The sequence below is a fragment of the Chiloscyllium plagiosum genome, chromosome 18 (assembly GCF_004010195.1).
Source record: "Chiloscyllium plagiosum isolate BGI_BamShark_2017 chromosome 18, ASM401019v2, whole genome shotgun sequence".
Lineage (NCBI taxonomy): Eukaryota > Metazoa > Chordata > Chondrichthyes > Orectolobiformes > Hemiscylliidae > Chiloscyllium > Chiloscyllium plagiosum.
In genome coordinates, this window is record NC_057727.1 from 63,783,917 (window position 1) to 63,797,008 (window position 13,092).

General features: G+C 38.5%; 1 protein-coding gene across 4 annotated transcripts in view; it reads left to right on the forward strand.

Annotated features, from left to right (window-relative positions):
* The window catches only part of dock3 (dedicator of cytokinesis 3), a 918,089-nt gene that overhangs the window by 152,901 nt on the left and 752,096 nt on the right, over nucleotides 1-13,092 (forward strand). For all 4 annotated transcript variants that reach the window (XM_043708484.1, XM_043708482.1, XM_043708483.1 and 1 more), the window contains exon 3: nucleotides 8,298-8,338. In XM_043708484.1, the coding sequence (XP_043564419.1) occupies nucleotides 8,298-8,338 (41 nt within the window). The remainder of the gene's footprint in view (nucleotides 1-8,297; nucleotides 8,339-13,092) is intronic.

Below are 13,092 nucleotides of genomic sequence, written 5' to 3' on the forward strand. Positions count from 1 at the left end.
CATTTGGCTTCCCAGTGCTTCTCCTAACCCACCGACACTGTTTTATGTGGCCTGCATTATTGCAGTGAAAACACTGGAGCTGTTTAACTTCTCTGTCTGCTTAAAGGGTTTCCTTTTTACCCTGTGTTAAGTTATCCTTATGATCTTCACTGAGATCTATTTGCCCCTTTCCACATGAGGGTTTCTCTTCTCCCCGATTTTTATCCCTCACGGATTGAAATTGATTCTGGAAACCAAACTTTGATTTATGGACCAACTCATAATCATTAGCCATTTCAGCTGCTAATCTTCCCGTTGTAACTCTCTGGTCTTCTACATGAATTCTCCCTATTTTCAGAAAGTAAATTTTTGAACTCCTGTCTAAGTGCCAATTTCTGAACTTCAAACTCTCTCTCTTTTTCTCTCTCTTCTGCTAAAGCAATTTGTTCTTTTTCTCTTTCCTCTTCTTATAATCGTAATTCCTTATCTTTTGCCTCTAACTCAAGCTGCTTCATTTTCAATTGAATTTTAGCCATATCTAAAGATTCTGATAGCATTTCCAGCAAATTTGAATGCAGTAATTATCTCTCCTTTCCTCATGGAGGGAGGATACAGTTCCAACCCCAGCTTATCTGCCACATCCAGCAGCTTGGCCTTAATCACCTTTTGTAAAACCCATAAAGTCACTTCTTCCACCCCCAGAAAACTATTGGTGACTGAAAGAGCCATTGCTATCCCAAGCACTGTTTAAACCAACCAAAATCAACACCCAGAACAAAAGACGCTAACACCTATCATTCACTCCCTTTGAGTCCAACAACTCCAGTCCAAATTTGGAACTACAGAACAAATCCCGCAAAGAGCCCCCAGTCTGTTAACAACCAGGCCAGACCACTCAAAACATTTCAAGAAGGTAATCCAGACCCTAACTTTACTAGTTGTTTTAAGCAGGTGTAAGGTGGGTATTTCAGGAGAGAATCAGCTGGTCCAAACCTAGTTAGTTTTAAGCAAAACAACAAGAAAACAGAATACCGAATAACTTAACCTCTCTGAAAACCCAACAATTCTTCCCAACTTAACTATGCTGTTCCAAATACTTGCAACAATTCCTATATACACATCTTGGCACAAAAAATAAAATCAAACACAGGTTCTTACAGGATAGAAGTCAGAGAGAGAGAGAGAGAGTACCAGCCTGGACCTGCTTCTTTGGGTCCAGCAGAGTTTCTTCACAATCCTGTTTTTAAAAAAAACTAGAGAAAAGCTGAGCTGGGAGAACTGGTCACAGTCTTTTTATTGTATAAGTGTTTTTTAAAAAAACTTTAAAGCCTCTACTTGAGACAGTATCTGTTAGCTATTATCAAATTGGCCCTAAAACCCTAGGCCTCAGACTTTTCGACCTCTCTGGACGAAAAAGCCAAGGCCTGCATAACCTTGTTAAAGGAGCAGCTTTGTCACACACTAATTAGGGAAACAAGTGGATGACTGTAATTTATTGAAGGGGAATAGAACATAAATAAGAATGTTTGATGCCATCATCTATTGTCCCTTTATTTCAGAAGGGGTATGGTTGCATTGAAGGGAATGCAGAGAAGGTTTGTTTGACTAATTCCTAGGATAAACGGCTTGTCTTATGAGGAAAGGCTGCACACATTGGGTCTGTTTGCATTGGAATTTAGAAAGATGAGAGGTGATCTTTATTGTAAACCCTGAAGGAACATGATATAGTGAATACCAAAAAATACTTCCCCTTGAGGAAGAGTCTAAAACTAGGCAAAGCAGTCTAAAATTAAGGAGCTTCCCATTTAAAATTGAGATGGGAAGAAGTTATTTCTCCAAGCATCATTGCTTTGTAGAATTCTCTTCCCTTATAAGCAATGGAAAAAGACTCAGAGGATAATTTTCAGGCTGAGTTAGATATTTTTTGATGAAAGAGTAGAAGGGGTATAAAAGAAAATAGAGGCCCAAATTATGAACTGTGATTAGATCAAATGGCCGAGCTGAATGGCCCACTTTTCTAATTCTTATGTTCTTATGTCAGTTAATGTTTCAGGTATCAGATCATCCTTTACGACTGGAAGATATAACAGATAAAAGCATTTGAAAACAGGGTAATTGAAGTGTAGAAAAGAAATTAAGGAAGAAGCACACTCAGCAAAACAAATGGAAAGTTGGGTGTGATGTCCTTGGGAGGAGGAATAGGTGACATGATAGCAGGAGAGAAAATGAATCATAATGAATTACGTTTTAAAACACCAATTCAAGACATGAAACTATGGAAATAATTCTTTCCTTCCTGACATCAGATTAGCAATGTCTAGAAAGATTTGATTGATTTTTCCCCTCAGTTCTTAAATGGCAAGATTAGGACCTCATCCTCGAATACTAACCAGCTTATTTTCATGTATTTACATCTCATTAAAACACCAACTTATCCATCATATAGTTTTTCCAGTTCTCTCCTCCAGCGAGTAACTTGATAGTGTAAATGTTTAATAAGTAAAACAGAATAGAGACCTGTTTACTTGTCTCCTCAGTATGTGGTGCAGCTCATAAAGTGCCTGTGCTAGTCCTCAATCTTCTCTTTACATGCATCCATTTCTTCACAAGGACCCTGCATGTACCATGCCATGAATCTTCTCACATCCGACTATTGGCAATGGAACAGCCTCACCGCTTTATGCCTTTATCTACTATAAAACTGAGGGATAGCTAGGTCTTGAATGCTTCTACAGGTAACTTTATGTTTAGGGACTGCCAGACATCTCATGGATCTTTCAGAGTGCTTTTATGCTGACGTGGAGACAAGCATCTTACGGTTTCCTCACTGAGCTGGCAGGTTTATTTTCAGATGTTTTGGCACCATGCTAGCTAACATAATTAGTGAACCTACGGTGAAGTGTTGGTGTTCTGTCATGCTTTCTATTTGTGTGTCTTGGTCTCTTAAGCTGGGTGATATAATTTCTGGTTCTTTTTCTCAGAGATTGGTAAATGGGGTCCAAATCGATATGTTAATTGATGGAGTTCCAGTTTGAATGCTAGGCCTTGAGGAATTCCCATGTGTGTCTCTGTTTAGCCTACCCTAGGATGGATCATGTTGTCCCAGTCAAAGTGGTGCCCTTCTTTGTTTATATGTAAGGATACTAGTGATAATGGGTCATGTCTTTTGGTGGCTAGTTTTCTGCCTGTCTGATGTAGTGTTTGTTACAGTCCTTGCATGGTATTTTGTAAATGACATTTGTTTTGCTGGTTGTTGGTATGGAGTCCTTGAGGTTCATCAGTAGCTGTTTTAGTGTGTTGGAAGATTTGTGGGCTACCATGATGCCAACGGGTCGGAGTAGTCTGGTAGTCATCTCTGAGATATCTTTGATGTATGGTAGTGTGGCTAGAGTTTTTGGGTGTGTTGTGTCTACTGCTTTGGGTTTGTGGTTTAAGAATCAGTGGACTGCGCTTATCGGGAACCCGTTCTTCTTGATTACACTGTATAGGTACTTTTTCTCTTCTGCTGCTTGTAGCTCCTGGATGCTGCAATGTGTTGTAGCTCATTTAAATAATGTCCTGATGCAGCTCTATTTGTGGGTGTTGGGATGATTGCTTCTGTAGTTAAGTATCTGGTCTGTGTGTGCTGCTTTCCTATAGATGCTGGTCTGCAGTTCTCCATTAACTGTTTGTTCCACTGTGACATATAGTAAGGGGAGTCTGTTGTTGTTATCCTCCTCTTTTGTGTAACATGCCAGTAAGAATGTTGTTGATGATGTTGTAGTTTCCTATAATTTATTCCGTTTTGTGATGACAGAAGATACAGTCACATAGTGGACCCAAAGTTTGGTTGAATCATGTGGAGAGCTGTTTGTTTGAGTCCCTGCTTTACTGCTTCTGCTAAGAAGCCTGATATTGGTGATCCCATAGGTGTTCCATTGATTTGTTTGTAGGTCTTGTCATTGCAGGTGAAGTGGGTATGCAATTGCCGTAATTTCGCCTCTACTAAGTAATACCACCAGCTGACTTCAATTTGAACTCCATCTGGAGGTCTTTCATTAATAAAGGAACGTTGATTTCAAATGATAGCCTCAAACCATTGTGACCATTATGTTGTGCATATTGCTTCCTTGTCATGCAAGCTTACCAAGTCTTGTAATTTAAAAGTGGAACCTGAATTTGCCTTTTGGCAGTCACATTTCATAGCAAGGTCTAGAAGACTCTCTGTCACAGCTGCCACAATCTCTGACTGAAATGCGAGTCAGCAAGGGTATGCACTATGATGAGGAATGGGAGAATTTTCTTTTGGTTCAGCAGGCAGGTTTGGCTCAGGAGGGGAGCTTTCATAATGACTTGCTGGCAGAAATGTAGTGTATGCACTCTGAATGTCCACTATGCTATAGGATAAGGTCGTAGTCCTCAGAATTCTTTATCAAGGATTGACAATGACCTCCTTGGGAAGCCTGTTTGCCACACTGTGTGAGGTCATAATACATGATTGTTATGGATGTGATGGCTCAGGTATTCCTTCAATTATCTTTCTGACATTCCCCACAAACTATATGCTTACAGTGCTCAAATGGATCATGCAGTTGCATCTTTATTGTTTAACAGAGAATAGTGGAGAAGGAGACAATGATGAGAATGAATTCAACAAGAACAGAAACTACACTTGGCTGTTGCATAGCCTCTAAAGGGAGAAGCATCAGGTCAAGATCCACCAAGAAAGCATAGACAAATGATGAGACTCAGCACTAATAGGCCCCACTGTCATTTTCTTCAACTGTCTGAAATAAATGTAGGCATTGATTTTAAAATGTCCCACCCCATTAACTTTGATGTTATCTGCTGAAGGAGGACTTGCGCTCACATGAATTAAATGGCAATTCCATCCAGGTGTCTATCAAGGAAGTGCACAGCTGCCTTGAATTAGTATGCCAGTGGCTTATTTCTGAGATCAACTGGAAATCTGTGTGCTACTTCCCAATCCTATATCCATAAGGGCACCTTTTGATTTTACTGATGCCATTTTTCCTAGAGTGTCACATCCTTCCCCTCTACGATGATAATCAAGCAGTTAGAGCATTGGAAGTCTCCAACAGGTGCAGAGCGCCTATATTGCTTGGACAGTGATAACAATGTCCCATCACCAACCTGTGAGTTCTGTGAATAGAAAAGGCTTCTGCTTTGTTAATGTTAAAATAGTTTGTGACCATTGCTTGATATCCACCACTTCCCCACCTGTCTTGATTTTCTGGGCCTAGGTATGGGCTAAATTTTCCTAAAATGCGAGCAAGGTAGGAATTGGTATAATAGAAATGATGAAAGAGGATTTAATGATCGTGCATAAGGATGAGAGAGGTAAGATGTCCCAAGTGGGTGCATAAGAAACACAAAGAGTAGGTAGAGTAAGTAGTTGTAGAGCATGAGGGATTGTGAGCCCTTGTGTTGGCATGATATATACAATGCTGAGGATTGTCATCCAAATGCTTTGATGAGATACTTGGTAGTGCTAAAGTGAGTAATGACCCTGAGATTATGAAGAGGCAAAAAGAAGATGGTACGACTTCACCGCGCAGAGTGAAGAGGATACTGACCTTCTTACAGTACCGTTCATCATCTCTTCTGATTGTGGAGAAACACTGGACATGCATCTCTGTCTTGGCTGGGTCTGGTGGCGTGGCCTCTTTCCACTGCCAGCTGGGAAAAAGACTGACCTTCTGACCACTACCTTGTCCTCAAGATACTTCTGATGAGCCATATCTTCACAGATTAGGGATGAGCGCCACAATGTGAGGAGCAATTCCTGTCTTGCAGTGTCTGAAATTGTGCCCAGCTATACTTTAAACCTGGTAGCAGAGGTATCTAAGCTGGAAGATTCTGGCATTGATGAACACCTTTACCTTGGTTGTAATGAAATTCAACATGTAATGTATCCAACTTTGCAGCAAAATTAATCTGGTTAAAAGCAATGCATCGTGTAAGAACATGTCCTGAACCATTGCAGAGTCAGTCATAAATATGTCAAAGTAAAGTAGATGCAAAATGGGAAACACTGAATAATAATTGGTGTTACATTTTATAAAACTATTGGCCTAGATTTTGCAGTTAGCAACTAATAAACAACATCAGTTTCCTGCTGATATCTACGTGCTGAATTTCTGTGAGCTTCTCAGGATTCTTCTCAGTCCAGCATTTTTAACCAGCACGGCACCCTAGTAGGGACATCTGTGGTTGGGGCAAGAAACAGTGAGATCCTTCGACTAATCAGATGAAAGAATTCTCAGTGAGTACATATTTAGTGTTCCCTGAATTAACTGTTACATAAGGACTTGAGGACCCTGGAGCAGCTTTGCAGTGAGGTCACTGAGTTGCACATCCCTCAGGATAAATAACATATGAGCGGAGTTAGAACACTCTAAAATGACAAACTTTTGAGGTTGATGGACATGAATATAAAAGATGATATTTTACTCTTTACTAATGATCAGAAGGTGGTATACCTATGATTACCATGTTCACCATTAACACTAATGCTGCAATAATGATGTATTGATGAATCAATATAACAAATAATGTTACTCTGAATTTAAGACAGTTCTTTACTTTTGCTTTCTCCTTCAGCAATCTATCTTGAACCCAACCTAAGTGTAAACTTTAGCTCCAGTATTTAGTTAATCAAATTAAATTGAGTTGAAGAATGATGCTTTATTTATTTGATCTCTTCATAAAACAAATAGAGTCATAGGGTCATAGAGATGTACAGCATGGAAACAGACCCTTTGGTCCAACCTGTCCATGCCGACCAGATATCCCAATCTAGTCCCAGTTACATTCAGGGTATTCATCTGTCCAAATAATAGCTTACCTAGTTTTAGTCCTGTCAGTTTCTGGACCCGTTTACTATCTTTTGACCAGGGAGGGAACTGCCTTAAAAACAGCAAACTTTGGTGCACTTGGAGATAGGCCAACTTGACTTTAAATCATTTAAGTCAAATGTGTTCATTGAGACGCAAAGATAACCTTAATGTTATGAGATTTGTTTGCCTTATATAGCACTGTATCACATCTCAGAATATTCCAAAGTGCTTGTTATAACAAATTATTTGAAATGCAATCACTCTTGCTATGTAGGTGAATTTATCCGTGACCCACCTAGACAATAGAGTTCTCGTACTGAGGTAAATAAAATCAGTAATTTTTAAAAATAGGATCTCTACAGGGTGGAGGCGGGTAATTTAGTCCATCGAGCACCCAGAGGAAATCCACACAGATGTGAGACAATTGCCCAAGGCTGGATTTAAATACATACACGTGGCGCTATGAGATAGCAGTGCTAACCACTGAGCCACCGTGCTGCCCATTAATCAGTTAATCATTTTATGGTAATTTTCAATCCTTGACCATGTCACTGAAAGAGCTTTCAGCTCCTCTTTGAATTGTACAATGTTATCGGTAATGTCTACCTATATAAGCAAATTTAACTTCCTATACATAAATGGCGTTCCATTAATGGAATTCCCAGTAATAAACTGAATTGCTGTTTCACACTATATATAGCCAATAGTGGTACCAAGTGATCTAAACTGATTTTTAATTCATAATTTATATCTGTTCTGTTTGGTTCATGTTCAGTAGTTTTTGTTTTTACTTGTTACTGCATTCAAATCTTGGCTGTGATCTGTTGCTTTAGGAATTAGTAATTCAACCAATCAGGTGGTAATGTGATATTTGCATATAAAAATTTGAAGAATGATATTTCACATCCGAATTTTGAAATCATGGAGTTCCAAATAATTCAAAGGAATTCCAAGCTGGTGAGGGCTGTTTAAATGAGCATTTTCTGCATTTTTAAAACATTTGAATTTTAGGTTCCAGCTCATGCACTGTGTTCATTTTGATTTGTAAATCATTTTACAACACCTTTTGTTCTGTTAGAAGCCTCTTGAGTTGTGCTTACATCTTGATCTCATTTTAACTCTTGTTATTTAAGTGTGTTCATTCTGAAATTCAAATTTAGATATATTGGAGTGGAAACAGAATTACATGAAAGTGAAAGAATCATTGTGCAGGTGACATCAGGATATTGGGTCCATGTGATATATCCACAGTTGCATTATAATACTTGATATAAAATCGTTCGTCAGTACATTGTGTTTCTTACTCAAGGTTTTCCACTTCTTTTTTGTGCTTTCCCAAATTTTATTAGTTTCTTTGACAGTCAATGCAGTCTTCATGATTAAAATACTATCAGCTATCATTTTCCCAATATAAATCCACTAGTATGACAAACCTTTATACTTTTCTTGACTGGGAGCCTGTTTTTGTTTCTTTTACAGGATGGTTCAGAGGATTTGCAACCAAAAAGCCGACAGTCAAAGTAAGTAATCCATTGCTTTCCATTTAAAGAACAAGAATTCTTGACCCAAATTGAAACCCAGTGTTGTTCTGTAATTTCTGCACTTGTTTAGAAGCTGAGTTATGTCTGTCTATGCTGAAGAAGATCCTGTATTTCATACCAATTCAATTTGTTGTGTTTTTTGCCTTTACATTAAAGCAATGTGAAATTTAATTTAATCATTATTTGTAGTCAACACTTATTTCTGATAATTCACTAACAGTTCATTTGATTCACTTATAGTGATTAGTGGGATTTGGTTATATTGACCAGATTAGCAGCACTATGACTCGCATAGTGTATTGCTTCAGCATAGATGTGGAGGTGCCAGTGTTGGACTGGGGGTGCAAATCAAAAATCTCACAACACTGGGTTATAGTCCTACAGATTTATTTGAAACCGCAAGCTTTCAGAGCCCCTGCTCCTCCCTCAGGCAGCTAGTGAGACAGAATACATCGAACACAGAAATTTATAAATAAAAGATCAAAGGGTCATACAACTTAAGCAAATGTATTCAACAAACCTAGATGGCTATTAAGTCTTTAATCAGTTAGAATGGAGATGCAGGTTTCGATTGATGAATATATAAATCCCAGAATTTTTCAAGTCACTGCACTAAGATAACTTCAGACTTTATCAGAATTGAAACATAGCCCTATACTTAAAATTCATTCTCTGACCTGAGGTATTACTTTTATTCTGATAAAGCCTGAAGTTATCTTAGGGCAATGACTTGAAAAATTCTGGGATTTACATATCCATCAATCGAAACCTGCACTTCCATTCTAACTGATTAAAGACTTAATAGCCATCTAGGTATGTGAATACATATGCATAAGTTGTATGACCCTTTGATCTTTTACTTATAAATTCTGTGTCTGATGTATTCTGCCTCACTAGCTGTCTGAGGAAGGAGCAGGGCCTCCCGAAAGCTTGTGGTTTCAAATAAACCTGTTGGACTATAATCTGGTGTCGTGTGTTTTTTGACCTTGTGTCAACATTAGTTAGAGTACTATAACTGCTGTGTGGGTGAGTTATAAAATTCTTCTCAATACTGTAAGGGTGAACTAATGAAAGGACAGGACATTACATGTAATGAAATTAAACCCTGCATTGTGTGCAACCCTATTAGTTTATATCACACATACCATATAGGTGATATGTCATTGAAGAACCATACATTGCCGTCTGCTGAGAAGTTATGTGTTGAGTATACCATTGTTGCAGTAAAATACTTCAATATTGTACTGAAATAGGACTCTGATCTATATGACTTAACTCCCTACTTATTTGTGTATTGACCCAACAAAACCATTAGGAGATTTTTTAAAAAAAAATTAAAGCAACCTAGGTTATTAGATGTTGTTTGCAAAATGAGTTACTTTGAGGTAGACCAAAATAAGCAGAAGGATTTTGTAAATTTGAAGCAAGATTAGTAAAGTCTAGAAATATATTTTGTTAGATCCAAACCTTATAATGGGGTATTAAGATAGCTAGGAGTGATGTTAAGAGACTTGATTGCCTGAACATGATGAGGCAGAAAGCAATTAATTAAACCAATAGTATCATTACTGAATCTTTGATCATTAAGATAGTGGAGTCACAATCAACCAGAAATTTAACTGGACTAGCCAGATAAATACTGTCTCTGCAAGAGGAGGTTGATGCTGGATATTTGTGGCATATTAATCTTCTGACTCCCTGTGGTCTCTTAACATTTACAAAGTATAAAGCGCAAGTCGCAAGAGTGTGCTCAAATGCTTTCAACTTACTTGGATGAGCCCAGTTCCATCAACATTCATCATGGTTTCTTCAACAGTATCTCTTAAAACCACAATCTCCCCTACCTAGAAGATCTAGGCAGCAAGGACAGAGGACTATTATCTGCAGGTTTCCTGGCAAGTAATTCTGATTTGAAAGTATATTGCTGAATCTTCAGCGTCTCTGTCGGCACCTGTAAGGAAAAATGACAAGTTAATATAACTTGTCTTTTCTCAGATATTTGTAGATTTAAATTCTTTCACAGTATGCGGATTCACTAACGGGTCTAGTATTTATTGCCTATCCCTATTTGGCTTTGATTATAGCACTACCTTGAACCACCATAATTCATGTAGGAATAGTGCTCTTCAAAAAAAGAGTTCCAAGGTTTTGATCCAGAAACAGTAAAGGAACAGTATATAATTCCAAGTCAAGATAGTGTGTGGCTTGGATGGGAATTTTCAGACTGTGCCATTTTCACATATCACCTGCCATTATCCTTCTAAGTGGTAGAGGTCGCAAGTTTATAATTGCTGTCAATGGACCCAAGATGGAGTTATTGCAGTGCATTCATGTAGATTGTGCACACTCTTGCCACTTTGTTGGTGGCAGAAGCCAGTAATGTTGAAGGAGATGGATAGAGTCCCAGTCAAGGCTGTTTTCGTCCTGAATGTTGTCATGCTTCTCAGTGTTGATGAGACTGCACTCAACCAAGCAAATGGAAAGAATTTATCATACTTCTGCTTTATGCCTTATAGATGCAGGATAAGTCCTTGGAGAGTTGAAGGATGAGTACTTGCTGCATAATTCCTAGCCTTTGAACCGTTCCCCTTCTGTTTCTAGTCGATGGTAACCCCTAACAGGTTGATTTTGAAATCTTGCGTGCTCATTTATTTTGAGGAAACCCATGTCTCCCCTTTTCCGTGTTGTTGTTGTGAAGTGAGATGGCTGATATATCATGCACTCACAATTCTTTCATAATAAATGCATCTAAATACTTATCCACCAGAGGTGAGCCAATATGGACTGAATACTCTCTTATGTCAATTAAATGTCATTATTTTATGTTCGTGCTGACTAATAATGAATAAGTGAAAGAAAATTGGACTTTGGTTATGTGACAAGGAATAATTACATCGAATCAGCAATATGATAACTGTGGCAATTGACAACTGCATTACAACATCAGAGAGGAGTGAGGTTCCTTATCGGATTAGTTAATATCTTTAGATTATGGGACATTTGACAATTAATACCAACAGGCCAGTCAGTCAAATCACAATATGCTAAAAATCATCATACAATTTTAAACCAGAATTAGAGAGCTAATGCTAGAATTATTTACTACCATTGTTATTGTTCTGCTGAATTGTATGAATTAGCTGAATATCACCATAAATTATAATCTTGTTTAAATTCCAAGTTTTTTGAGCATAACTATGTAGCTAAAAAGAGGAGGAGGGCAATTTGACATGCTTGTTAGTCTATGCTTTAAGTTGGTGAATTTTCATAGAACATAGAACAATACAGCACAGAACAGGCCCTTCGGCCCACGATGTTGTGCCGAACTTCTAACCTAGATTAAGTACCCATCCATGTACCTATCCAAATGCCGCTTAAAGGTCGCCAATGATTCCGACTCTACCACTCCCACGGGCAGCGCATTCCATGCCCCCACCACTCTCTGGGTAAAGAACCCACCCCTGACATCTCCCCTATACCTTCCACCCTTCACCTTAAATTTATGTCCCCTTGTAACACTCTGATTTGTAACATTTCCTATTCTGTGGAGCAAATATTGGAACAATACAATGACCCACATGCACTGCTCTCATTTATTTTTGCAACAAGAGAAAGAATGCATGAATGATGTTAGAAAGTTGTGGCCACCATTATGTTTGAGATAACTATTTGTCACTAGGAATAGAACATTACATTTTTTTTTTACATTACATTACAGTGTGGAAACAGGCCCTTTGGCCCAACAAGTCCACACCAATCCGCCGAAGCGTAACCCACCCATACCCCTACATTTATCCCTTACCTAACACTACGGGCAATTTAGCATGGCCAATTCACCTGACCTGCACATCTTTGGACTGTGGGAGGAAACCGGAGCACCGGAGGAAACCCACGCAGACACGGGGAGAACGTGCAAAGTCCACACAGTCAGTCGCCTGAGGGAATTGAACCCAGGTCTCTGGCGCTGTGAGGCAGCAGTGCTAACCACCGTGCCACCAATTTTAGAACTTAAGGATGACTGGAATAGTCTCGCTTTTAAGCCTATTCTCTCAACCTTTTATAGCAATAGTAGGAATAGTGTTTGTGGATCACAACTGATCAAATGCTTATTAGGAGATGATGGCCTGATTAGTGAGGATGTGCTTAAACTGTTTCAGATATCCATCAAAACTATCAGGTTTTCAGTGCATGTACATGTGTACTACTGTTGAGTCCAAGTAAATGGCCCAATTATCTCTCTCCTTTAGAATGGATTGGATTCCATTATAGACTTTCTGCTTTGGCAGGCTGGTAAGGATTTCTCATTTCAGGTTGCTAGGGACATTGATTCACGACTCTGCCATCATTCTTATTTCCTTTAACCCTCACCCCACCCAAACCTTCCTTAAAACTCCCCATGTTTTCCTAATCCTCCCCATTTTTTCATCATCCTTTTTTAACCTTACCTTCTATCATACTCCATTCTCCATCAACAGGTGTCCATGTATCCTCGCTAGCCGTTTATACCGTATCCACTATGGGCAGATGCAAGATTCAAAAATCAAATAAAGTTGTCATATTCAAAGACACTGTTTAAAAAAAAGTTTCCACAGAATTAAAAGTATTTTAAATATTTTTTTAAAAATGCCTCTTCCAAATGGTCAATCCGTTGTGAAAACAAACAGACTTATTTATTTATTACAGATGCACATAATCCTTTAACAACCTGAAACTATAAATCAAAGTTGTTCATA